This window comes from Seriola dumerili, unplaced genomic scaffold, assembly GCF_002260705.1.
Source record: "Seriola dumerili isolate Sdu_G_001 unplaced genomic scaffold, Sdu_1.0 BDQW01000138.1, whole genome shotgun sequence".
Classification (NCBI taxonomy): Eukaryota; Metazoa; Chordata; class Actinopteri; order Carangiformes; family Carangidae; genus Seriola; species Seriola dumerili.
In genome coordinates, this window is record NW_019174393.1 from 9,847,332 (window position 1) to 9,872,642 (window position 25,311).

A 25,311-nucleotide genomic window follows, 5' to 3' on the forward strand; every position below is an offset into this window, starting at 1 on the left:
CACATACACATGCACACAACACACACACACACACACACACACACACACACACACACACACACACACACACACACACACACACACACACACACACACACACACACACACACACAAACACACACAAACACACGCACAAACACACACACACAAACACAGACACACACACAAACACAAACACAAACACACACACACATACACCACACACACAACCTTTCTCATTTCTGCAGGGTGCGGCAGAAGCTGTTGGAGCCAGCAGCCTCTGCATGGTAGCATGACCTATTTCAAAACAATACTTCCCCGGTTGTTGATGGTTAAGAATCCCTCCCTCCCTCTCTCCCTTGATTTATCTCTCACATTCTTATTCTGTGTCTCACTGTCTCCCTGCATGTCCCAATCTCTCGCTTTTCCCTTTCAATTTTTATCTCTCCCTCTTTGCCTCTCTCCGCCGGTCTTCTCTCCCTCTCGCTTTCTCTACCCGCTGTGACTCAGAGGCACGCTGGGTATTCAGAGGGGAGGAGTGTGAGGGACAGGACGCGAGCAATGGAGACGAATGGAAGGAGGGGTGCTAAATCAGGGGGGAGAAAGCGGAAACACGGGATTAGGAGCGTGTGAAAAGAGACTGTGGTAGGAACTAAACAAATGTGAGTGCATGAGAGGGAACAAGGAAGCATGTGACAGTGAGTGGGTGAGCAGAGAGGATGAGGATGTGGAATAATCTGAAGTCTCTATTTGTCAGTAAATGAACCACGCAAATTAATTCTAAGAGAGTAGAGAGAGACAATTAGGTCTTACATACTGTATACAGGGCTTTTTATTTCACCCTGGAGCTAGGAGGGAATTACTGTATTTCTTTAGGTGGGAGGTTATGCATTGTAACCCTTGTTGACTGTAGCCTATAATGGGCTCTATAGGCTTCGCCACTCTTTCCTGCTCCACTGTGACTATTCGTTGATCTCACTTAACCGAAGGCCTGCCTCTTCCAGAGTCTCCAACCACTTACACCGAAACCATTTAGACCTCTGCACTCTAAAGACCAGACCTCGCAAATAGGAAAAGGAGCTGCATGTGACGTCACACGCAGCAGCGGTAGGGAAACACTGCGCTGGGGAAAGGAGTCCTGGCTAAGACACTGGATGAACACCAGAAACTGTTTTCCACACAAGGGCAGAATCCCGCTGGTCTGGTGTTCAGAGTCATTAACCAGGAGTTACGGCTGGAGAAAGATGGACGGTGAGAACATCCAGGCCTGAACCCAGTGATTATCTTTAAACAGAGACAGGGATTGCAATTTCTCTCGTACATCCCCAAAAGCGCTTTACAATCTGCCTCTTATTCACCCGTATACACCTACCACACTATCCGCAGTAGGGGGTTCCTAGCGTCTTAGTGTCTTACTCACTGACGACCACTTTGACGCGTGGACAGGAGAAGCAGAGGAGCAGCCCTCCCTGCGATTAATGGAAGACACATTCTACCTGCTAAGCATCAGCCGCCCCGATGACGACCTACTGTCTGAGCAATCTCTACGGAAAAATCCATCGGCTGCTAAAAGACCGTGAGATGCATTTAAAAGGTCTCAGAAAAAGCAAGTAAGTGCAAGAATTTTCTACTGTCGAAGCAAAAGATTAAAAGGCTCCGAAAGAGATGCATTCTATCACAGTTACCCTGAAAGGAAGCCCTGAAGCACACATGGTGGACTCCAGCTGAATGGATCCAAGCCCTCATACAATAAACATGTCTTCGCCCTCAATGAAAACGTCCTCACACGGCTACTGTACGAGGCGCTATTGTGTCAAGAGCTTCGTCGCAACCTCGCTGCCATTAACAAATAGTAGTTGCTGCGAGCTTCTCAAGTAGCTGTACATTTCAGCATTCCTGAGCAAGCACAGGACACAAACAGTGCAGCCCCCCCCCCCCACCCCCACCCCCATCTGAAACCAAACCTATGCCCTTGGTAGAGCTCTCCTCATTAAAGCCCCATCAGCGAGTCACATCATTACCTGTTTATTCCTTTCACTCCTCTCTCTCCTCCCTCTCTTCTGCTCTCTCTGTTAGCCAGCCAGCTGCCACACACTCCAGAGGATATTCCAATTAGAAACAACATACACAGACACACAAATGTGCACTGGTGGATCTTCCAATTAAATGCAACACACCGGACAAACACACTCCAATGGAAAATACACATTAAGTTGCTGGTGGACATTCTAATTAGCTGAACAAACATAGCCACGGACGCCGCTCAGCCCGTCCGCTTCAGCACAGCATCAGATAACACACACACACACACACGCATGCATGCGTGCACACACAAATGCGTGGACGCCATCCTTAAGGTGGCATAACAGCATCGGCCTCTACAAATGGTCACAAACGCAGTACAACATATGCAAGGTCATGGACTCGCAGTACATAAGTGGTTTCTCCGTCATTCACACACAGTAGCTTAAAGGTTAGAGTTATAATGTGCATTAGAGCTTCTATCTCGGGAATGTGTATAATTCAATTCAATTTTAGCGTAGCGCCGAATCATGACTTTCTCTATGATTGTAGTTGTACTGGCTTTATCCTGTCGCTTGAACGGCGAAATGAAAAAGGTCAAGAAAGTAGAAAATAAAAGAAAGCAGCAACTCACTGACTCACTTAAAAACTTCCTGCCTCAATAACTACTCGAAATTGAGCAACAGGAAAAACACCATGAAACACACAGCGTGAGTATGATTTCCCTGATGTGTGATTAGACGGGATCACTTTGATGTCAGCTTTATGCCATGCGACGGAGGCGGCCGCCCTCCTTGAATGGAAAAAAGGGACTGAGACACACGGAAAGTGGGAAATGAAAATTGCCCGACTGACACTTGAAAGACAAAAAAAAAAAAAGAGAGACTATAGGAACTGACTTTTATTGAGAGAGAGGAAGGGGAGACCTTGACCCTTCAGGGGAGGCACAGGTATAGAGTATGTGTATGTAGAAGAGGACGACACTGGGGCAAGATATTGACAATTGAGATTGTGGTGATAGTTATCTCAAGGACACATTTTCTGTTCCAAACACACAAACAAACAAACACACACACACACACACACACACACACACACACACACACACACACACAAAGAGGTAAACATATTATATGCAAGTTATTTGGCGCTGGGCATTAAACTGATTAATAACCTATGTTTCCTTTGCAGTTCCGGGTTTATGATTTATATCTCTACATGTGCATACCATGTTATATGTGAAGCCTGTGAAATACAAAGTGTTATCTATCTGTTCACAACCATGTATGTATGTCTGTTCACTGCTTATCTACCTACTACGTGCACATTTACAGTAAACACGGGTACATGTGTTTAGCATTGAGATGTACAACCGGTGAAACCTGCGATCAATCACCTGCCTTGAATTTCAATGGGTGTGTGTTTTATTGGTAAAACTAGAATAGTTACACTATCAAGAAATGGAATCAATAAGCCACCGCTGCTTTAGCCACGGTAAATACATAAATACAGTGGTTTACTATGTGTATGGTGTTTATTAGCGTTTTTTGAGTGTGCGTTCATGCCTCCTACACCCTCTGTTTCTAAACCAATAAAGTGAAAGGACGCCGTCACTCAATCACTATCATACCTGACTATTTTTCTCCCTGAGAATCTCAATCATGTTTGTCTATCTGTCATTGCCTGTGCATGCGTACATGGTAGGGGGGTGTAACCACAACTGAAAATGTGTTCCCATATAACCATATAATTCATGATGTGAACCTCGGATGTACAGTAGAGGCTGCCCACACAATTTCCAGACACTCATCTCCACCTAGTGAAAGTTACATTTCACTCGCATCATGCAACCATCAATAATTGACTAAAGGTAGGAGGAATAAGCTCTAAAAGCCTGGACCGAGGCATGTAGTCCAGTCAATCAGCCAGACAGAAAATCCTCTTGTACTCACAGGAAATTGTCAGGAGATTGTGGACTGAAAGCCAGCTACAGTTGTAAAACATATCTATCTCTCAGTGCCAAGGGATGCACTTTTGATCTCTACAAAGTTTTCAGGGAGGGAGTGAGTGAGTGAGAGAGAGAGAGAGAGAGAGAGAGAGAGAGAGAGGGAGAGAGAGAGCGTAGTCTTTGCCATAGCAATACATGCAAATTTATGACTCCAAAAAAGTGATTCCAAAACTTAATAATGCTGCAAAATGGGCTCGGGAGAGTTTAGTCATGCTCACAGAAAGCCCATAAAACACACCATCACAGCCCACCTGTCAGCGAATTGTTATCCAAGACAAGATTTTTCACAAACATATACGTGGCGGCACACAGAAATCATCTAAATCCAACTATGGAGTCAAATCATCCATACATGCACACGCACACGCACACACACACACACACACACACACACACACGCACACTGCGATGCATTCATGTAGTCATCTTTCCTGTAGACTGTGATGACCCAGAGAAAATTGCTTTAAATCCCAAACAAGTCATATACAGGGTAATCCAACAGATAGATGAACAGACTAGCAGACACACACACACACACACACACACACACACACACACACACCATGGTCTCATCCTCTTTACAGACTCAGAAATCCTAAAGATGATGGGGATGAAGTACAGACATCGGCTATATACTCACACTCTCTGTAGACTGTAGTTCACAAAGAAAATGTTAAAAACACAAGTTAAAGGATGCAGGTTTGGTTAAGCGTATACTCAGCTTGACATAAAAATTTGCCAAAAAATGCTCACACTCACCCTCTCTGCAGACTGTGACGTGCCAAAGAAGATGGGTATGAACGCCAGCCAGATGATGCAAGTGGTGTACATGGTAAATCCGATGGGCTTGGCCTCGTTGAAGGTTTCCGGCACGCCTCGCGTCTTGATGGCGTAAACTGTGCACGTCACCATCAGCAGGATGGAGTAGCCCAGGGAGCAGATGAGCGACAGGTCCGAGATGTCACACTTGAGGACGCCGCGTGCCGACGTGGGGTCCTGGGTCCGCTGCTCGCCGTAGTCCACGACGGTGTGGGGAGGGTCCACCGCGAACCAGACAAAGACGCCCAGGAGCTGGACTGAGATCAGGGAGAAGGTGATGACCAGCTGGGAGGCAGGAGAGATGAACCTGGGGAAGGAGAAGATTACTGAAATGAGGAGGTGGGAATAATGAGGCACAAAGCTGCCGGGGCTTCATTGTAAGTGGGGCAACCTGGGCTAGAAGGTTTGCTCGCACGGAAATATTATGTGCCTTTGAAAAGAGGGCGTCACTGCTACATGAAAATGATTTTAATTTTTGGCAATTCTTATGTATATTAGAATTTTCTCTTGGTCAATTAAGTATTTTAAAGATACACACACAAACACACACTGAGGGATGGAGGGAGGTCAGGGAAAAGGTAAGTAGGAGATTTGAGGCGAAAAAAAAAAGAAAAGGGCAGATGTAGTAAAATATAGCACTGGATGGTGGAAACGTGATGATCTCCAAGGATGTTAGAGAGATAAAAAAAAATGGAGGCAAATAATAACCAATAGCAAAAGCTATGTTTTTCGCTCACACCCTCAGTGAAGAAACAACCTGCCCCTTTTAAGCTCCTGGGCTCAAATCATGCTCAATGCCTGAACACCTGGAACCACAACACACACTGGAACCTGAAAAAGAGCCTCCCGATCTCTCCTGTAGAAAGTCTCTGTGTGTCAGCTGCTTCATTCTGCATCTTACCTCGACTGTGTTGCAGTTCGTGTTCAACGCATTTGCTTTAATTTGCTTGTTTTCCTTCATATGTAACAGCAAGAGCAACAGTCACATACAACTAAAAAAAAAAAACAAAAAAACAAAAAAAAACAACTTAATAATTTGTCCTGAGAGCAGGCAAGAAATTTGAAAATTAATGATTATAAAAAAAACAAACAAAAAAAAAACAATTTTAATATGTATGAGCGAGAGCAGCACAATAACACTAACTCTCACAGCTGGGTGGTGCTGAAGGAAAAACAGATGACCATCTGGGCAGCGGGGACATGAACCTGTGCACTATTAAATCCTGCATTAACATTTTAGCCACTTACTTGATGCTCTCTCCCAGAGTCACTCACACTGAGTACAAACAGTACAATAGGTGAGTGTGAGTTCATGACTCTCATACATAATGTATGAAAAATAAATGATGAATAATGATTGCAAGCAGCTTAGTAAGGAAGAAGTAGAGGTTAAGTCTTCATTTGAATACACGCACCTCAGTGCATAAAAAAATAAATAAAGAAACACTTACAGCGACCTTCAGTGCCACTACACACATCGAAATATACGTGCACTGAACACACATCCGCACAGAGGGGGCGAGCAGAGTGTGTGTAATATGACAGACAGGTGTTGTCCTCACCTGGGTGCTGTTACAGATTTCTTCCCTTGTTCAAAAATGCGGTGTATCCTGTTGGTCTTGGTGAGCAGCGCGGCGTAGCTGAAACACATCCCCAAGCCCAAGAAAATCCTCCTGAACGAGCACACCCCCACGTCCGGCGTGGCGATCATCAGGAACGTGATGGCGTAGCAGAGGAAGATTCCCGTCAGCAGCACGTAGCTCATCTCCCGGCCCGACGCCCGGACGATGGGGGTGTCGTTGTACCGGACAAAAGTGACGATGACGAAAGAGGTGGCGATGATCCCCAGCATGGAGATGAAGACGGGGACGATGGCCCAGGGGGAGTGCCACTCCAGCTTGATGATCGGGATGGGAACGCAGCCAGTGCGGTTGGCGTCGGGTCGCATCTCATATGGACACAGCTCACAGGTGAACTCTGAAGCCTGGGGGAGACACGGTTTAGATAATGTACATTAAAGACTGTTTCTTAGAAAAGATGATAACTGGTGTTCTAATATGTCAATGTTGTTATTGCTTATATGAGACTCTCTCTCTCATAAAATCAATTAGAGTATGAACCATGAACCTGAACCCTATTGGCCCTGCATGGAAATACTGAAGCTAATTTTTAGCCAATAGGAGTTGTCAGTTTTCTTGGTTAGGGCTAAGGGCCAGGACTTTTTCAACAGGTATACTAATAAGTAGTTATGCTTTTATGTCATGTCAGCTATGTGATGAATTTCCCCTTGGGGATAAATAAAGTATCTATCTATCTATTGCTTTCTTCTTTCAGGTGTTTGGGGAATTTCTGAACATTTTCAGATAGATTGAGTCGACAGAAAAGGAGACAAGATATTTAAAAAAAAAAAAGAAGCCAAGTCAAATATAGCTTAAGGCCAGCTATAGGCAAGTCTGGGGGAACCAAGTTCAGCCCTCTTTTTGTCCACAGTAACTACCACCAAAGTACAGCTGAGTAAGGATTTAAAACCCCGAACTCTGAGAAGAACAAAATCTGTGGTAAATCTGTATCAATCTCCCACATTTATGGAGATATACTTGGTGAATCCCTCATGATTTCATCCAAAAAACATCTCAACAGTGGATTCATTTACCAAGCAGCTCAGGCTGACTTATCCTGTATTATCTACCTCTGTAAAGTGGCTCATTAATAAGAAAAAAAAAAAAAAACAGACATTTCACACATTTTTCTACACTTGCTCCACAGTTAACTTACTTGATTTTTTGTCGTTCTGCTATATACTATTTTCCATTCTGCTTAAAATCCCAAATCTCCAGTAAATGTGTCAACAGATTATCGATTTTACAGCAAATGCATGTATCTGCAAAATGAGTATTGATTGCTCACTCTGACGAGCATCGCCTGCTGCTGTTCTGGCTGATATTTTCTTTTTCCTTTATTGGCTCCTGAAGGAGGAAATTCTTTGCACATATACGGGAACGCTCATGGATTTTTCTAACTCAATAAGAAAGAGGGATGATGGGCTGCCAAATTGTCCGTGATATAATTAACACGGGGGATGTATCTTTATAATGCACGAGCAGACCCTTTCCCTCACCTCAAATTATGTACTTCCATTTGCAGTAACAGCATCTGTGGGGTTCGTCCTGCATATATAAATTTAAAATGGGCCTAAGTAGCTTGGGGTTTTTTTTTTTTTTGGATACCTGAAATGAGTTGTCAAAAAATATCCTGATCACTACACAAGGGGACAGAACTCTATAATGTCAAAGTGCTGTTACTCCAAACACATCTTGGAGCTGATTTATTGCAAAGTATACTGATTCTGGCTTTGATCGCAAAGCAGGTGAAGGAAGTTCGACCAAGGCTTGACTTTAGGTCAAATTCTACATTTTTACCACATTTCTATTGACAGACGATTTTAAGAATAGGAAGTGGTTATAGGGTAAGAGCTTCTGGAAGCTTTCCCAGCTTTTAAAACGCAAACAGTCAAGGCAATTTACGAGTCAGGGAAATCCCTTTCCTTGTCGTGACTCTGAACAAACAAAATTAAGAGCTACAGTGAAAAAGCGCTGATGCAAAAAGTCAATATCAAATACTTTTTACGCTTCTACGAAATCACCCTGCCTTTGATTGCCAGAAGCGACACCAGAATGCGTTACACTGGGCGGTCTCTTGTTTGGTATCAAGCTTTGAAGAAGACATGAGGGACTAAAGTGAATTATGTTAGAGTTAAGTTCTACAACCTGTGAGCCATGTAACCATGGAGACAGTCATAAGTATCAACTTTGGATAATCAAAATAAAACAAAAGCTGGTTGCAAAAAAAAACGCTATTGGTCTTCCATAGACTGAGATAACTTCTGAAATTTTCAATTTTACGCAGACCTTTACAGTATAGTGATGTGAAGAAAGCTATGAGTTTAACAGAGACCTTATTGCATATCAGTCACAGCGTGCGGGCAGCTTATTTCACTGCTTTGGATCAAAGTCACAGGTTCTTGCTGGATATTTCTACGCAGACTTACCTGATAGTGGTATCCCTCACAGCGCTCGCAGTGCCAGCAACAAGGCACGCCTTTCACCACCTTCTTCCTCTCGCCCGCACGGCACGGGATGCTGCACACGGACGCTGGGAGAGATGGGTCACCTGTCCTCCAACGCATGGCCTCCACCTGGACAGTTGGACAACATGTATGACATTTGTCCACGTTGCAAATGTCTTTGTCTGAAGTGCAACAGAACAAACCTGAAATGATTTGTATGTCCACATGGCTAAAACGAAACTTCCCACTTTCTTGTGGGATATAATGCAGCGCAGAGAGTGGCAGCCATCTGCCCAAGCTGACATTACTGTGTGCTAACAGTCCTTTAACACTCGCTTTTCCCTGTACCTGCAGAAAGTGTGTCTTCGGGGCAAACTTGGAGAGCAATTAGCAAAGGCAGATCCTCTGATCATTTTTCAGAGCGCTGCCGGGCACAAACCTAATACCAGCTAGTGTGGAAGCCAGCAATCAGCCCATAATCAGATCTGGCACAAAAAGGCCATCTGTATTTCCTTCTGTGTGTGTGTGTGTGTGTGTGTGTGTGTGTGTGTGTATGTGTGTGTGTTTGTATGTTCTTCCATGTGTGCACTGTGTTTGTTTGTGCTTCTGTTATGCTGGCATTAAAGCGAATCCCCGAGCTTTCCGTATGTCTGGTATGTGTGAGATTGTGTGTGTGTGTGCGTTTTAATTTGTCGTTATGTGTGCAAGTGTTTGTAATAAACTCTGTCATTACACCAGGTCCCTGAGGTTCATCCGTTGCCGAGGGTGCTCAGTAAAATGGAGCATTACTGTTTTAAGGCACACAATGTACCAGTCCAACAAAAACTAGTTAAGAGGAAAAACTCATCAGGGACGGAGGAAAATGGACTCGATTTGATCACTGACACACATATAGAAACGCACACAAAACCCACAATATTGGGCTACTGTGCTGCAAATATATCTGTCAGGAGAAATGCGCTAATGACAATAAAGTGTGTTTGTGTGTGTGCGGGAGCGCAAATTAGCATTGTTTAAAACTTTTCAAGTGTTTTTGTTAGTCGCTGTTTTTTTTTTCCCCCATTTATTGACTATTTTTCTTCATTATTTATTCATACCCTCACCAGAATCTTTACATCCACACAGATACACACACCTGGTTTTGTTACAATTAGCATGAATTATGCACTAGCCAAAACAACACAGGCCTGGTCGTGAACCCTCCCTCCCATTAATTATTTAGGCAACACAATAATAGCTATAATAGACTTCTGCTCTAATTATAAATGTCAAATTAACTGTGTATGTGTCTAAATGCCATTTACCATCAAACACACCGGCCTGACTTCGTTCTCCTCTCTTTACACTGATGAATACCCGGTCAGTCTGTTGATCATGAAAACTTTCACCAGCTGCCATCACTAATTCTGCCACTGTGCCTTCAAACCCAACTGGATTTTTTTTTAAAACAAATCAAATCCATCTGTTAATTTGTCAACTGTCAAAGTTCCCAGTCGTGTGTGTCTTAACTATGTGTTGTTTCCTTTATGCTGCTGCAGTCTCTCTCTCTCTCTCTCTCTCTCCCAGTCAGCCTGGCCGTCCATCAGCGAGAAAGCATTTTGTGTCTATTAGTCTTCTCATCTGTCACCTGGTCTTTCTAATGAAGTCCACAGTGGATTTATAACACCGAGCACTCCAGCGTTGCTCAAGGAGTTTGTGTGCATGCATGTGCTCCGAGTGGAAATCAGTGAGTGAGAAACCGTGACGAAGACAATGAGATCTTAGTGTGCTCCTGCATTAAATGATGTGGTTTTATCTTTTTTGGTTGTTTTTTTTTTTTTCCTGTGGTGGTATGTGAGGCTCAGGTGTATTCTCCACATTCTGTGCCAGCATTTACAGGGTTGTATATGCAGGTGTGCGACCCTGTGCGTGGGTGTGTGTAAGTGAGAGTATGTCCCTGCAAAAGACTCAACAATCGGAACTAAAGAAAAGAGCCACACTGTTTGTAAAAAAAAAAAAAAAAAAAAAAAAAAAAAAAAAAAAGCAAACTGTCACTTCTGAATGATGGGTAACTGGAGCTTTTAAATTGGGGCTAGTCAAAGTGATGTTTCACTCAGCAGAGGTATGTGGTCCGTAATGCCTCAAAAGCTTCAATAAACCACTCCAATCAAAATACAATGGATTAAATTGGATTGTTATCAACATGCAGTGAGCTGGAAACACATCTGCAACATGTGTTTTGTATTAAACCTTTTTTAAAGATTGGAAACATCTTAATCAGTGAAACGCCGTGACATTATTACAAATCATTTTAGGCAAGTTCCATGGATAATGTTTTAATTGCCTTGATCACTTTGACTTGGATGAAGATTTTTCTTTGAAGAGTTTTCAGTTTTCAGTCTTGTTCATTTGTTCATTTCATCTTCACTGTTTCGTCTTCATTCCAAGCGAACAGTTATGATACTCGCTTGTACTTGCTGTGATGCATGTGTCGGAATATACTCTGTGTGCAAAAGGCGATGTTAGTATTTGCGTTTGTGTGTCTGTGTAAAAAAAAAAAAAAAAAATCTCACTTTGAGGTGCAGTTTATTGGTCCAGGAGCCGATGACTCTGTACTCCGCGGTAGATCTGTTGGTAATCTGGTACTGGAAGATATCGTATCTTCCTGGAGCGTCTCCGTTCTCATTGAAAACCACTGGCGTACCGGCACTTCCTGGAAAAAAGACAGTAGATTTTGGAGAAAGGGTCAACTCAATCATTTAAAATGATACTATTACCTAACCCTTTTTTTTTTTATTGATCACCACAGGAATGACCGCAACTCCTATAATGAAAAAAAAGGACAAAAGTTAATGGCCAAATCCTCCAAAGAAACAAAGACAGAAAAGTGGGAATGATCATCATCTCTTGAAATGTTGAAATGTGAGAGGTTACGATGTCCTCTGTGAACGCTGTTAGAATGCTTTTTGAAAGACAAAGGTAAAATCATAGCAGCATGATGACAAACACCACTTCCAGTGTTTAAAACCACACATAGTTCATTATACTATCAATGTATTGTTTACTTGTGAAACAATATTGATATATGAAATAACACTTTATGCCAGCAAACATGATATACTGTATATATATATAAATTTAATGAAGTAATGTTTTCTCTGGCAGTTTCTTAAACAGCTGTGACAGCAAAGCCACTGTCAATTTTATTCTTCAGTCTAGGAAGCTGTGTTGTTTTGTAACTGCACGTGTGTGTGTGTGTGTGTGTGTGTGTGTGTGTGTGTGTGTGTGTGTGTGTGTGTGTGTGTGTGTGTGTGTGTGTGTGTGTGTGTGTGTGTGTGTGTGTGTGTAGAACCATAGTGTGATTGAATATGCACACGCATGGATATGTTTGTGTCCTCTAAGGTTTAGTTTTCTCACCACCAATAAGGCTTAACGCAAACTTTTTTCATTTTTTTTTATCTTTCTCCCTCTCTGTCTTACTCGTCGTCTTTCTTTTATGAAGCGATACAATCAAATCAAATTGCTGAATCTGGCGTAGCACAAAGGAAATCCAATTACAGTGTGCATGTGGAGAAAGCACTGCATTATGGAAATTCCACCTGTGTATTATAAGTCACTGATATTGTGCAATGGTGCTGAAGATATATAAAGTGACAGTTGCCAGTTTGAGGCAAAGCAAGAGAGAAACGATGTGAAGATGAAGATTAGAAATCGACTAAGAGAACGAACACTGAGAGAGACTAGGGAGAGCAGCAGAGAGACGGAGGAAGAAATGCACTTATGCCAGAGGGAAAAAATATCAACTGAAAGGAATTCAAAGAAACAAAAAGTGATAAAAAAAGAAAAAAAAAAATTTGAAAAGGAGACCAGAAGAGGACAAGGACAGGAGGAGTAGAAAAAAAAAGACAATCAGTGAGGAGAACACGAAGACAAAGGCAAAGGAAAGAGAGGAATTTTAGAGACACAAATGTGAAGGTTCTCTCACTGTCACCATGAGTAATGAAACACATGCACATACACATGGGTCTTACTGAGGGAGAGAGTAAGGCAGATGAATGGAGGAAGAGAGAGCTGATAAGAGACAAAACTAGAAACTCAGTCTCTCATTGTTACCGAAAGTTATGAAAGAGGAATGAGGAACTGATACTGTATATGTCCAAATATAATTAATTTCCCAGCTCACACGCACAAAAACATTTTCATCATTTATAAAACTAAAGTCATTGATACTGTCAAATGTGGTCTTTTCCATTGCCCTATCTTTAATTTTGCCTTTAACTAATAAACACCAGAGTGAGGTAAAAACCCAGAATGAGATATTTTGGGGATTCACTGTGCACAACAGTCGGAGAGGTTTAATTAACAATATTTTCACAGACCTTTTTATCTCCCCAATTCAATTCATTTGGATACAATATATCAAATACTTAATATTGACCTTTTTTGGTGTGTATTCCTGTGCTTGCTTGGGAACACACACTAATGTTATCTCTCATACGTAATTAGTATGCTTGCTGTGTATTAAACACACAGGATGATGTAATCAATGTCTTCACACAATGCACTCCAGCAAACATGCAGTTCTCCCTAGTAGCCACATTTATCTTACTGACACATCTACCTCAGCAAACACTGCGCAGCAACAGGGCATCGCCAGAGCAGCCTTCCAAAATGCACCACAAGCCTCCTAGCAACACCCTAGCAACCACCTAGCAACCATAGTAGCCACAAGGACACCGCTGTAACCACCTAGCCAAATTTTATTTTGGCCGTTTTGGCATCATCATATCTTTCTTCATCCCCTTCACTTTTGTCCTACATTCCTTCCTTCCCTTACATCTACCACCACGCACATTTCATTTGGCCCCAACTGACTTAACCGTAACCAACTCCCCTCTTCCTTTGTTTTATCAATCCATCTCAATCTGCCGCTTTGTCCCCACCACCACCACCCCCCGACGCCCCACGACACACATCTCTCTCCCTCAATTTCCATTCATTTCTCCCAGTGTTTTAGAGAATAAAATGGGATAAAAAATTTACATAAACAGGGGCCCAAAAAAAGAAAAAAACAGAGGTAAGTGAGCAATTTACCAAATTCATCAGGGACTATACAATGGCTCGGGAACAAGGTGAGCTGCCTGGGTTGACTGGTTTATTTGAGCTGCTTGATTGGCCAGTCGGTCAGCGACACCAATAAAAAAAAAAAGTTTTTAACAAAAAGGTTTATTTCTCACCCAGTGATTAGCATGTCATCTTTTCCTCAGCGCTCTATTGGCTGACTTTCCTCTCATTTTTCCTTCACACCAATCATGCCTCTTTAAAGCTAGTTAGGGATGCAGCAACTAAAACATTTGTCTGGAGCAGGGACATGCTGGCAGGTACTTTAAATTATGCAGAGCAATAGCAGACTGTTTGGTCTGAAAGCAGTGGTTACCTTGAGTAGAAAATAATTATTCAATCTCGCAGTGTTTGTATCATTTTTCTGGAAATTTCTGAGTAAGGTGGATAAAGACGGCACACTTTTAAAAAAGCAGCAGCAATTATTGCAAACACACATACAATAGGCATGACAGGAGCTGGCATTATCTAACCAATATGTTGGAAAAACAGGTAGCTGACAACCCCTCATCAGTTCTGATTAATGTTTTGGTTTAAGAGATGCACGGACAGGCTTACTGGCCTCATGAATTTCCATTGGGGCTCACGCTTTGTTTATTCATCGAAAAGACTCATCCAGTATAGGTGCAACAGGAGCATATGGAATTTTACAGTTATTAAAAATGCATCTCAAATTAATTAGCATAAAATAATAATGCACCCTTTATTGTTTCATTTTGTGAACATTTAATCACGGCTAAATTGTTTGTGTGCTGGGTGAGTAAAAGATAAACATTAGCTCAGCCAGGAAAAAAAAAAAAAAACCCTGCAAATGTTAAACCTGTGAACATGTTAATGTACTCTGACACTAGTGTGAGTCATCAGAGTGGGAGCGTTGACATATGAACATGTAGATTTTAACAACTTACGCTTTAGTTGGCATGACACTGAAAAATAAATGATCTACCTGTTGCCCTGGCAACACACCTCCACCTCATCCTGTAGTGAAACCTATTATGTTCAGTTATTCAAAGGGAGATGCTGCACTGCAGAAAATGTTTCCGCCCTAACCTGAAAGTTAGTAATGTTTTCATGTGCAAAATTATTTTTTTGCTGACGGACCAACACGCACGCTAGAGGCAAACATGGTCTTCCATCACTTAGTGTTTCACGGTCATTTATATTTTCAGTGCATTCTCATATACCTCACCTTTTTTTGGACTGTAACAGAACAACAGAACAAACATCATCATTGTCTGGTACCTCAAAACTTCTAGTCTGCGACAACAAATTAAATTCTTGTAATGCTAATTTCTTCTTTGTCTCGTCTGTATTCATGCTGCATTTTACCTAGAGCAAGCTGACGTGTTCCTAAATGACACAGAAAATGCTGGAACGGCCAGAGGGCAGATGCATGTCAACAAAGTTCATGGTTCTACTTGCTCTGATTCAGGGAACTAACAATGAGTCTGACTTTCTTATTTGGGGGAGGTTGGGTGCTCAGATTGGGCTGCTCGAGCGTGGAGAGAATGGCTAATATGTCTAGTAAAAGGCACGGGGAATGTATGTGTGTGTGTCTGTGTCCCTAAGTGCAAACAAATGTTTTCTTTGACTTATTTTAACTCTACAGGTTTTCTCAAAGCGGCGGTAGCGAGGCATCGCCGCGGCACAGCCTCTGCTGGAGTGTCCTCGAGCAAGACACCGCCACCGCCCGGAGGCACCGCTCCCTAGCTCCACCACAGAGTCTGAGGTTTTCCCCTTTTGGGGATCAACAACAGAAAATCACAAGAAAACTACAACTCTCACAACTTTTGCGAGGAAGGCTCACAGGTCAACCCTTCTGATTCAATAATGTCATCTGGTATCTAATAAGGAATGAAAGTTTTCATGCAGCGAAGCCAATGTGAATTTAAAGTCTTCTGAAATTGACCTGCAGACACAGACAAACCTTACAGAGGGAGAATAAGGGTGAAATAAGAATGTAACACTAATGTTGGCACAAGAAAGTAGATGAAAAATTGATTTGCTTTGTCACTGTCAGTCAGACCCATCTGAATCATACTAACCCATGGGAGAGAGCGGAATAGAAGACAAGACCAAATAGAGTGAGGAATGATAATAAAAGCAAGCACGGCAGCAGTGACGCGTCAAGCCTTTGCAGTCTTAAACAGCCACAGAGAGGAAGGAGGGAAAATGAGTGACAGAGGAAGATAGAAGTAAAATAGGAGAGTGAGCAGGTCTGCGGGAAAGCATCAAACCCCCGTCTTTCTGACAGATAGAGGCAGACACACGGATCGACTTAAAAGCAAAAGAAGAGAGAGAAAATGAGGCTGAACAAGGGAGAATATATGTGAATATCACATAGCAAGGCAGCTGAAAAGACTCAAAACTTTTTTTACTTTGACAGGAAAGGGAAGAAAGCAAGGTTGGGGAGGGGGAGAAGAGATAGAGAGCAAAAAAAAAAAAAAGACTGTGTGAGAATATCAATTAGTATGGGCCTTAAAACCTCCCCGGCAGACAGAGATTGAAACGGGCAGATGGAAGGAGAGGGGTGAATGAATAGCCTTAGACCTCTCCTTGTTACTGGAACTACACATGCAGTGAGACAAAAGAAGGGGGGGTGGGGGGGGGTGATAGATAGAGAAAGGAAGAAAAGAGTAAGAGATGAAGAAGCAGAAGGGATTGTTAGGAAAAGCCCTCAGCGTTGCCCGGTTCACTTTAGAAACATTGAGGATGAACAGAAAGTCTTGATAGCAGAGACTAAATGTTTGTGACGTGGAGATGCAAAAACTACACTGCAGCATGCATTAATAAAACATGGGACAGTGTGTGTGTATATGTGTGTGTATATGTGTGTGTATATGTGTGTGTGTGTGTGTGTGTGTGTGTGTGTGTGTGTGTGTGTGTGTGTGTGTGTGTGTGTGTGTGTGTGTGTGTGCGTGTGTGTGAGTTTTCGCCAACAGGCTCCCATCTGTGTGCTATGTATTGATAGCACTAATAGGGGAAAACAACAGAAAAAGGCAGAAACGGAGAGCGAAACTAACACAAAAAGTGAAGTAAGTAAGGAATGACAGGAGAGAAATGATAATGAAGCCCCAACTCATCCCACAAAAAACATTGTCATTTTCACAGTGGTTTCCAGTGGTGGAGGTTAACTCAGACTGAGCAGCTGGTTAACTTTTATACCCATTTCTTATTCTCTGAACTCTTTTCTCCTCCTTTCTGATATTTCTGCCACATAAATGGACGATATATTTGCAGTCTGTTAGCAGGCTTTTCCAAGACAGTTTTGACTGCTTGCTGCAAGACTATCCTCGCGGCCAACCCTCCCTCCTTCCACAGCAGCTGTTCCTCCTTTCCTCCCCTCCCATCTCGCTCTTTACCTCCAAGCCTTGCTTCATCCTACCATTCTCTATCTTTTATTACCCATTTTCTCCCTTCCCTTCCTCCGTGTGTTTCCGAAGCCCTCTGTCCCTCCACCCACCATGATCCATCCCTCCCTCTAAGATCATCCCCTCTCCTCTCAGCAGCTCTGTTATCACTACGCCTTGTCTGAGTAGAAAAAAAAAAAAAAAAAAACAGCCAGAGAGATAGTTTGTCTGAGAGAAACAGAGTAGATAATGGAACAGGCAAGAGAAACAATACATGTTTGAAGAGGATCCAGATCTAAATTGTCCTCTGTGTGAATAAGAATGAAACACTTTGGCTAAATAGTCAAAGTGAGATAAAGATAGGGAGAAGGGGGGGTTGGAGGGTGGGAGGGCAGAACAAAAGACAGATTGTTCAAAAAGGGTAAAAAGAGAGGACATTTAGTAAAAAAAAGACACTGTGCGCACACACACACACACACACACAAACACACGCACGCGCATAGCACAAGACAAGCTTTGTATGGCAATTTCCAGTAATTACAGAGAACTAATTTAGGGGGGCTTCCATTTGTATCATGATCTGCATTCACTGCAGTCTTAGAGGAAATGGGAAAGAGAGAGGAGTAGAAAAAGGCGATAAAAACAGAGCGAGAGGGCCACTATTAAGTTGATCAAAAGAGACAAAACAGCCTGAACGGGGGCTGGAAATACAATTTGGAGAGAATGAAAGCAAGGGAGAGGAGAAATAAACAAAAACGAGAAACAAGGAGTTGTATTACCAAACGTGGCAGAGGAAAAGGGGGGAGAAAGGGGGTGAAAGCGAGAGGCCGTGTAGGAGCGATAATGATATTACGCTGGTTTCAGTCTTGTGTAGGAGAAGATATTGAGTATATAGTTACTGTCTACTGTCTATAAGCCTATTTTTCAGTTTATATGACTGTGTGTGTGTGTGTGTGTATCTCTGTGCATTGTTGTAACAGAGCATAAACACAGCGTCAGAATGAACAAAATGCATGCGATACAGCGCGTGTGTGTTTGAGTGTGTTCGTCTGCACAACGCTGTCTGTCGGACGAAGACGAGGCGCGTTCGTATTTTTCTGTCTCTACAGTTGACACTCACATTAAATCTAATCTCCATCAACAACACATCCCTGACAAAAGAATATATATTTGGTGTCAAAAAGTAAAAAAAAATAAAGCTGCACAGATGTGAGATTTAGTGGTGTCTTAGGATATTGCAATAACAAATTATCACTCCTATCGCTCATTTCCTCGAACTCAATTCGTCTCCAATTCTGGGTTGTTTTTGTGTCTTGTGTGTGGATGCTTGTCTGCCTGTATTCATTTCTGTCTGATTGCTTTTATATCTGCCTATTCCTATTCTGTTTCCTTATCTCAAATTATATTCAGCCAATGATCCTTTGGCAGAAATTAGCCGACTGCGCTGGCAAAAGGTAATATGTAAAACAGAGGAGATAATGGTAAAAAAAGAAAAGAGTAATAGAAAAGATTATATAGAGCAGGCGCGCGCGGTGACTTTTACAGACAGGCAAGCAGAGCCGAAGAACGCCACGTCAAACAAGCCGATTTCTCCTATGTGCTAAACCAGGAAATGCCTGGTGTTGCCTGCACATACATTAGCAGCGTCCCCTCTCCATGATCTCCTAAACTGATCTCAGAACGGTGGAGGCTGAGTCAGAGGCAGTCGAAGATCCCAGGATTATTCACAAGGCTTATGTGTCCAGCCTTTGTCAATGAGACATGAGTCATGCGCGCAAAGATGACAAAAACGATTGATGCAACAGAAAAAGTATTACCAAAAAAAAAAAAAAAAAAGTATACAGCTTCAGCTTGAAGTGGATATGAATTGCTTCTTGTAGGCTGCTCACTGTCAGGAAGCGACACCAGGGCAGACAAGGTGATACCGCCTGTACAAGGTTGGACACTGTGTCAATAAATCCCCACTTACTACCTACTGCTCGCTCACAAGCAGTAGGTAGTAAGTACGAGCGGAATTTATGTGTGAGTCAGAGGAGTAACGTTCATGTTTGAGCGATCACGCGAAAGACTGTGCGTGAAATGTGTATTATGTAAGCACCTACACTGTAATATGAGACTGAGAGCTGATATTATGTGATATTTGGGTTATTGTGTTATATTACATTTACTCCAGTTTACTCCGCTGCTCCAGTCTGCAGCTCTAGTCCTCAGCTCACTGTCTCCGGTTTTGTAAGTCTGTGTGGTTGAGTCACTCGGATACCTCTCCTTCGACAGCCAGGACTATTGTCACTTACTGTCTGTTTGACACAATACAGGTGCAGTGTTTGCTGTCAGACACCTGCACAACAACACCAACAACAAACTAATGTAATGGAGGGATTTAAATACTACACGCTGACCAAAGCTAACTATTACTTTTGAGCTGCTACACTGCGACCCTTGATCAAATAACTGTTTAATACCTGTGCGCTCAACCCCCGCGCTGTGCGATTGGCTCTACTGATCACAAACTCTGAGATAAAAAAGAGAGAGACCTGGAAGCAACATAAAGCTGGCAAGTGAAACGACATCGGCCATTATTGCGCAACGTTTATTGCATGACAACTGCATCGATTTTGAAAAGTTTATTACTGGTTAAAAATTGAAGAAACGTCAAATGTCCTATCCTTCCTCATGTTGCCCTGACAACGAGGAAAGTTTAGCATCTCTGAGTTCCCACTGTTTTGCCACTTTTTTCTCCATTTTTCTTGTCTCCGCTTGCATATTTCTGATAAGATGGTTATGTTCTCCCATCTCTTTCTTTCCACTGCCGCACACTACGTAATATAAAGTCCCTCCTTCTCATTGTTTCCTTGTACTTGCTTGCTTTCTCAAGGTCATCGTGCTCTTGTAAAGTTTGATGTATCCCAGTCAGTGCATCCTCTCTGTCCCTCTCCATTGCTTCTCTTTCTCTTAGAGGTCATTTTACTCAGCCAGTCCTCAAGTATTACATCGCTCAATTCTGACTCTTCCAATGTCCTGAGTTTATCTCCATTTGTCTGTCCTTGCAAAAATGGATAGACACTGTAGATCCCTCTCTCTTCAAATAAAGTTTCCTTTTTGCCAGCGCTGTTATTGGCCAAGCAGAGTTCATCTTTCTTTTGTCTCTCTGCCCCCACACACTGCTTCTCACTGGCCGCTACACTTGCTTCGCCTCTCCTGCCAACAACCTCTCTCTCCAAAGTGATAGTGGCCAAAGAGGGCGTTTTCCCCGGGCTGCCGTCCATCTTTTCTCTCCACTTGCATCCTCTGATTCCCTCTCCCTTCCACCTGTGTCCCTCCCTTGTCTCTTCTCCATATGTTCATCCCTCCATCTCCCTCCAAGGTCATTACGCCCAGGTAGACTCCCATAACCCTCTGTGTCTCTTTTGCTCCCTCTTCTTCTCTGCAAGATTATTAATGCCTGGTCAAGTCCATCATCTCTACAGACTCCTCTCTTCCTCTCTGAGGTCATCTTGAGCAAGTCAGCTTCACCATCGCCTCGGCTGGTTAGTCCTCCCTTCCCCTTTTCTCATCACCACAATCCCTCCCTACTTCTCTTTCTCCCCAAGGCTGCTCAGCCAGGTATACAGTTCATCATCTCAAAGTCAAGCCGCTCTAATTAGCGCAAGTCGGCTCCCATGGCGATGTCCGTCTTGTCTGCTGGTAGGAGATATAACCTGGCAGTGATGGGATCACACTGAGAGTTTTCTTGCATAACAATCACACAAAACCACTTTTCTTTTCTCACTCTTACACTGCTCAACAGTCATACCCAAATCTAACAAGCCTAAACTGCTCAGTCTGAAGGAGGGCATCAGTGTTTCCCATACACAGATACAGTATATGCTATTATCTAATAATTAATTTAAGGAAGCCCACGGTCAGCTGCCGCCACAAACGGTTTATAAATCCCAGCAGAATCACATTCTGTGCTTTAAAGCACACCCTATGTTATCACAAGAGGACATGTGGGCACTTCGGGGTCATGCAAAGTTTAGAGTCACCCTGTTCTTCACAGTGTCAGACCCACTTCACAGAGAGGAACAGGCAAACAAGAAATGTCAGAAGTATGAAGTGGTCTCGAAGTGACTTGTGCTTCTGTTTGGTGTTTCGCTATCAACGAAGTGTGACCCGTCTCTCTTCCTGTATTGCCCCTTTGAGGCATTTTAAACACAGTTTGCGTGCTGGTTGTTACTGCATTAATAGCTCACAGTCGAAAATAGCAAAGTGGTGGAAAGATTGCAGGACGTCCCCTGACACAAGGCTACTCTCAAAGACCAAATACACAGCGGTGAGATGTTTGAAAATAAACCATATTCATGGTGAAAGCTACTAGTATTTCATTTCCATTTGTGGGCAAATAAAGATTCCACCAAGGATATTATGTGACTTGTTTTCAATTGCAATAATAACTTCATGTCATTTTAGTTTGAGGAAAAATTAAAAATGTGGGTTTTAATGATCAAGAAGAAAAACCAAGTGACTTGTGTGGTTTCCATAATAACTTAATCTTCTCATAAATTGAAAATCTAAACATGACTCTCGACTCAAATCCTTAAAGAAAGACTTCAGAAATGGAAAAAGGCTTGAGGAAACAGGTGCAAACAGTAGACGTCAGTTGATGAGTCAATGCCTTTAGGGAGTAGGAGAGCGAACAACAAGAGCGGCTGAGAGTGTGACAGAATGAGATGGTGAAAGGGAGACAATATGAGAGCGCGAGGGACAAAACTGAGGAGGCGAGTGAAGGACAGAGACATGACAGGGAAAGAAAGGAACAGAAAAGGATAGTGTGGCAATGAGAGAGAGAGAGAGAGAGAGTGGGGGAGAGAGAGAGAGTGATGGAGGAAGAAACATTTGGTTTGAGGTCAAGAATGTCCTTGTATCTTTGGAAGGCAGGTCTTAATCAAGCAGCTGATTCAACAGATAGAATCACATCATTCCGTCTTTTCATGTAATTTGATTGCTGATTGCGCTGCCCACTGCAGCATGACGTTACACTCTGTTGGTTACACCCCCCCACCCACCTCCCCCTCTTTAGTGACAGTCCCACATAGACGTGGACAGTTTAGCACACCTCCCACCTAAATACTCTGATGTTCATTTTCTGAAGACACATTTAAAAAGAGTAAAATAAAGAGAGAAAGCTTGAAAGATTATAATGTCAAAAAGTGAATTCCACAACTCATGATAACCTTGCTGTGTGTGTGTGTGTTTGGATTAGTCTCCAGATTTTTTCTGCATACTTTTTACGTGTGTGTGTGTTTGCCTGGGATAAGCCAATAAACTTACCGACAAATAAAAGCTGGACGGTGTGGTGGTGTGTCATTGCTGCTCTGGGGTTTTTGTTTCTTTGTTGTTTGCCTGCTCTGCACTGCACCAGCCTCTGTTTGTTTGTGTGTGTGTGTGTGTGTGTGTGTGTGTGTGTGTGTGTGTGTGTGTGTGTGTGTGTGTGTGTGTGTGTGTGTGTGTGTGTGTGTGTTTCTGGGGTGATTCTAGTAGGTGGTTTTAAGGTGAGCTATTATTTTGAAAATTTGATGTGTATGAAGTTATACAATTTCAATTTTTAAAGAACTATTGATTTTTAAATACGATTTTAAACCACTAAGTGTTTACATAATCTCATACAAAATAATACTCCTTCTGCAGGACTATCATTATTATTATTACTCTTATTCTATCCAGGAGACCACCCCACCAGTTGTGAAAGATTATATTTCAGTGCTTAATTAAAGTTTTTGAACTTAGTAGGAACTTCACACCAAAGAGGAATGAGGAAAGGGATGACCATGTTACTTGAGGGGGCGTTCACCTCAGGGTCCAACAGGATGACAGGTCCTAATTAGCTCGTTGTCTCTTACTTTGTCTTCTCCTCTTGCTCTCCTGCACCTCTCTTCCCTCCTCTGTCGCTCCTGCCTGTTAGGCTTCACTTTGTAAGTGAAGTGGGCTCAGTACAGATCCAACAGAACAATCACCGCCTTAACAATCTGGATCCATCCATTCCCTCTCACTCTGTCTTGTTCTCTCACGCAGCGGCTCGAAAAGGTGAATTGGTATGGATCCAGACAGAACAGAGAGAAAGAGAGAATCCATGCTCCAGTGACTTTAACTTATTCTCCCCCCGCTCTCCATTTATGTGCCATAAACACACAGAGAAGAGACGGAGCTGCCCTCCATCTTTGCCCCTTTTTTTCTTTTGTGATATCAATGTCATGTCGACCCTAAAACAGATCAATAGCAAAACTACTTTTAATTGGAAAACAACAATATAACCAGACGTTTTACACATAAACACACACAAAGTAACCGGCTTAAAGGCTTTAAACCTCGAAAGCTTCTGTCGATGCAAACAACCCAGCGCGGCCCGTCATTCTACGTCTGCCCTTCAGACAAACACAGCGGAGAGTCGGGCTTTTGAAATGTCTCGGAACAAAGAAACAGACAATGTGCCCGAGCGAAGGTTAGCAGATATTTCATCTGAACTTTGATAACTGCCATTAGAAAGATGACATATAGGTGCCAATAATCTGCAAGCTGTTGTACGACATCGCCTGAATTTCCCAAGCCACCCAGGTTCGTTTTTACAATTCACTATAAATCATCAAGTCAGAGCTCTGCAGTGAAAAATGAAAATTATGAGGGTATTAAAGACGCCACTTTTTTTTTTCCTTTTTTTCTGTTGCAACATTTGTTCCTCAGTGTAATTGAACTTATGTGTTTTATCACTGTGCAAACAAATGAGCTCAGCAAATAAACACTTTCTCTTGCAGGCAAACATAATGTGCAGAAAAAAACTTTAAGCCACCGCTGTTTTTTTAAAAAAAAGAAGTTTTTCCAGAAATCAAAGAGAAACTGATGGTTCTCTATGGGAAAGGACCCAGGAGGGACCCATCTTTGTTACTTCAAAAACTGCTGGTAGGGGTGAAGAGAGGATTCTGGAAAAATCCGTCTAACGGGTACAGATATAAGACTTTCCCCTCATTCTTCAGTTATTCTCTGGGAGCATTGTGTGTGGAGAGTACTATTATTTATTCATACCTTAGTTATTTTAAGACTTCCATGTCTTTGATCGGTAAATTATACATCTGTAGAGATCTGAAATTTGTGCGTATGCGTTGCAGACAGACGCTATAAAAGGCCAAAAGCTACATATACATTACAATACAATTCAGCTCTTTACAGTAGGTGATGCTTTTGTGTATCTGAGGCAGGTGCCTGCTCGATAACTCACACATCAGATCGGCGCTCCCTTATCATTTTAGCTTTATCTAATCTTCTTTTTTTTTTTTTTTTTTCATGTTCTCTCAAAATAGTTGCCAGGGACAGATGCAGCACATTTTGTGTAGGGCCACTCTCAGTAAGTGAGACGGGTTTCAAGTGATTCATCGGCGTATAAAGTTTGTGACCTTGCAGTTATGGGATGATTTTTCTGCCCTCCAGGCCGGCAATAAAAGAGGGACGCACCTGAGCACAAACCTGCTGTTGCAGTATGAAAGAGCAATCAGTGCCCGCCTGTGAATTGGTTTTTGACACTTCTAGTGATGACAGAGAGAGATAACATGGGGGGGGGCAACAAACAGCGACACGAATTTTGCACACATTCCCGCACAGACACACTCGCGCAATTTCAGTCTTGCCCCCTGAAACTAAATCAGACAAGCATTTCTGTAATCCTTACAATACAACTCCCTTTCCCTTTGTTCCTTCCTCTCCTCCTCTCTAAACCATCAGGTATTATGTATTCCACACAACGCTTGACGGAGGAACACAGGAAATGAAAAGGCAGACAGAGAAGCACGTACCGGCGCATCAAGGGGGGGAAAAAAGGGATTAATAAGAAAATATTAAAATGAGGTGTCTGATATTATTTAGGGGGAAACGAGTAAATGTTTTTCGTCCACTTAAATTTGTCAGCTGTCCAAGAAGTCACGTAGAGAGGGGGTGGTGGT

The 25,311-nt window shown here is 42.6% G+C and overlaps 1 protein-coding gene across 4 annotated transcripts in view; it reads right to left on the minus strand.

The window, feature by feature from the left end:
- LOC111224565 (metabotropic glutamate receptor 8-like) overlaps nt 1-25,311 on the minus strand; it is a 236,060-nt gene that overhangs the window by 18,989 nt on the left and 191,760 nt on the right. For 3 of the 4 annotated variants that reach the window (XM_022749106.1, XM_022749109.1, XM_022749108.1), the window contains exons 8-12: nt 11,447-11,586; nt 8,877-9,023; nt 6,391-6,812; nt 4,769-5,135; nt 4,650-4,661 (exon numbers count right to left, since the gene is read on the minus strand). In XM_022749106.1, the coding sequence (XP_022604827.1) occupies nt 4,650-4,661; nt 4,769-5,135; nt 6,391-6,812; nt 8,877-9,023; nt 11,447-11,586 (1,088 nt within the window). The remainder of the gene's footprint in view (nt 1-4,649; nt 4,662-4,768; nt 5,136-6,390; nt 6,813-8,876; nt 9,024-11,446; nt 11,587-25,311) is intronic. The other variant, XM_022749107.1, reaches the window with a different exon arrangement.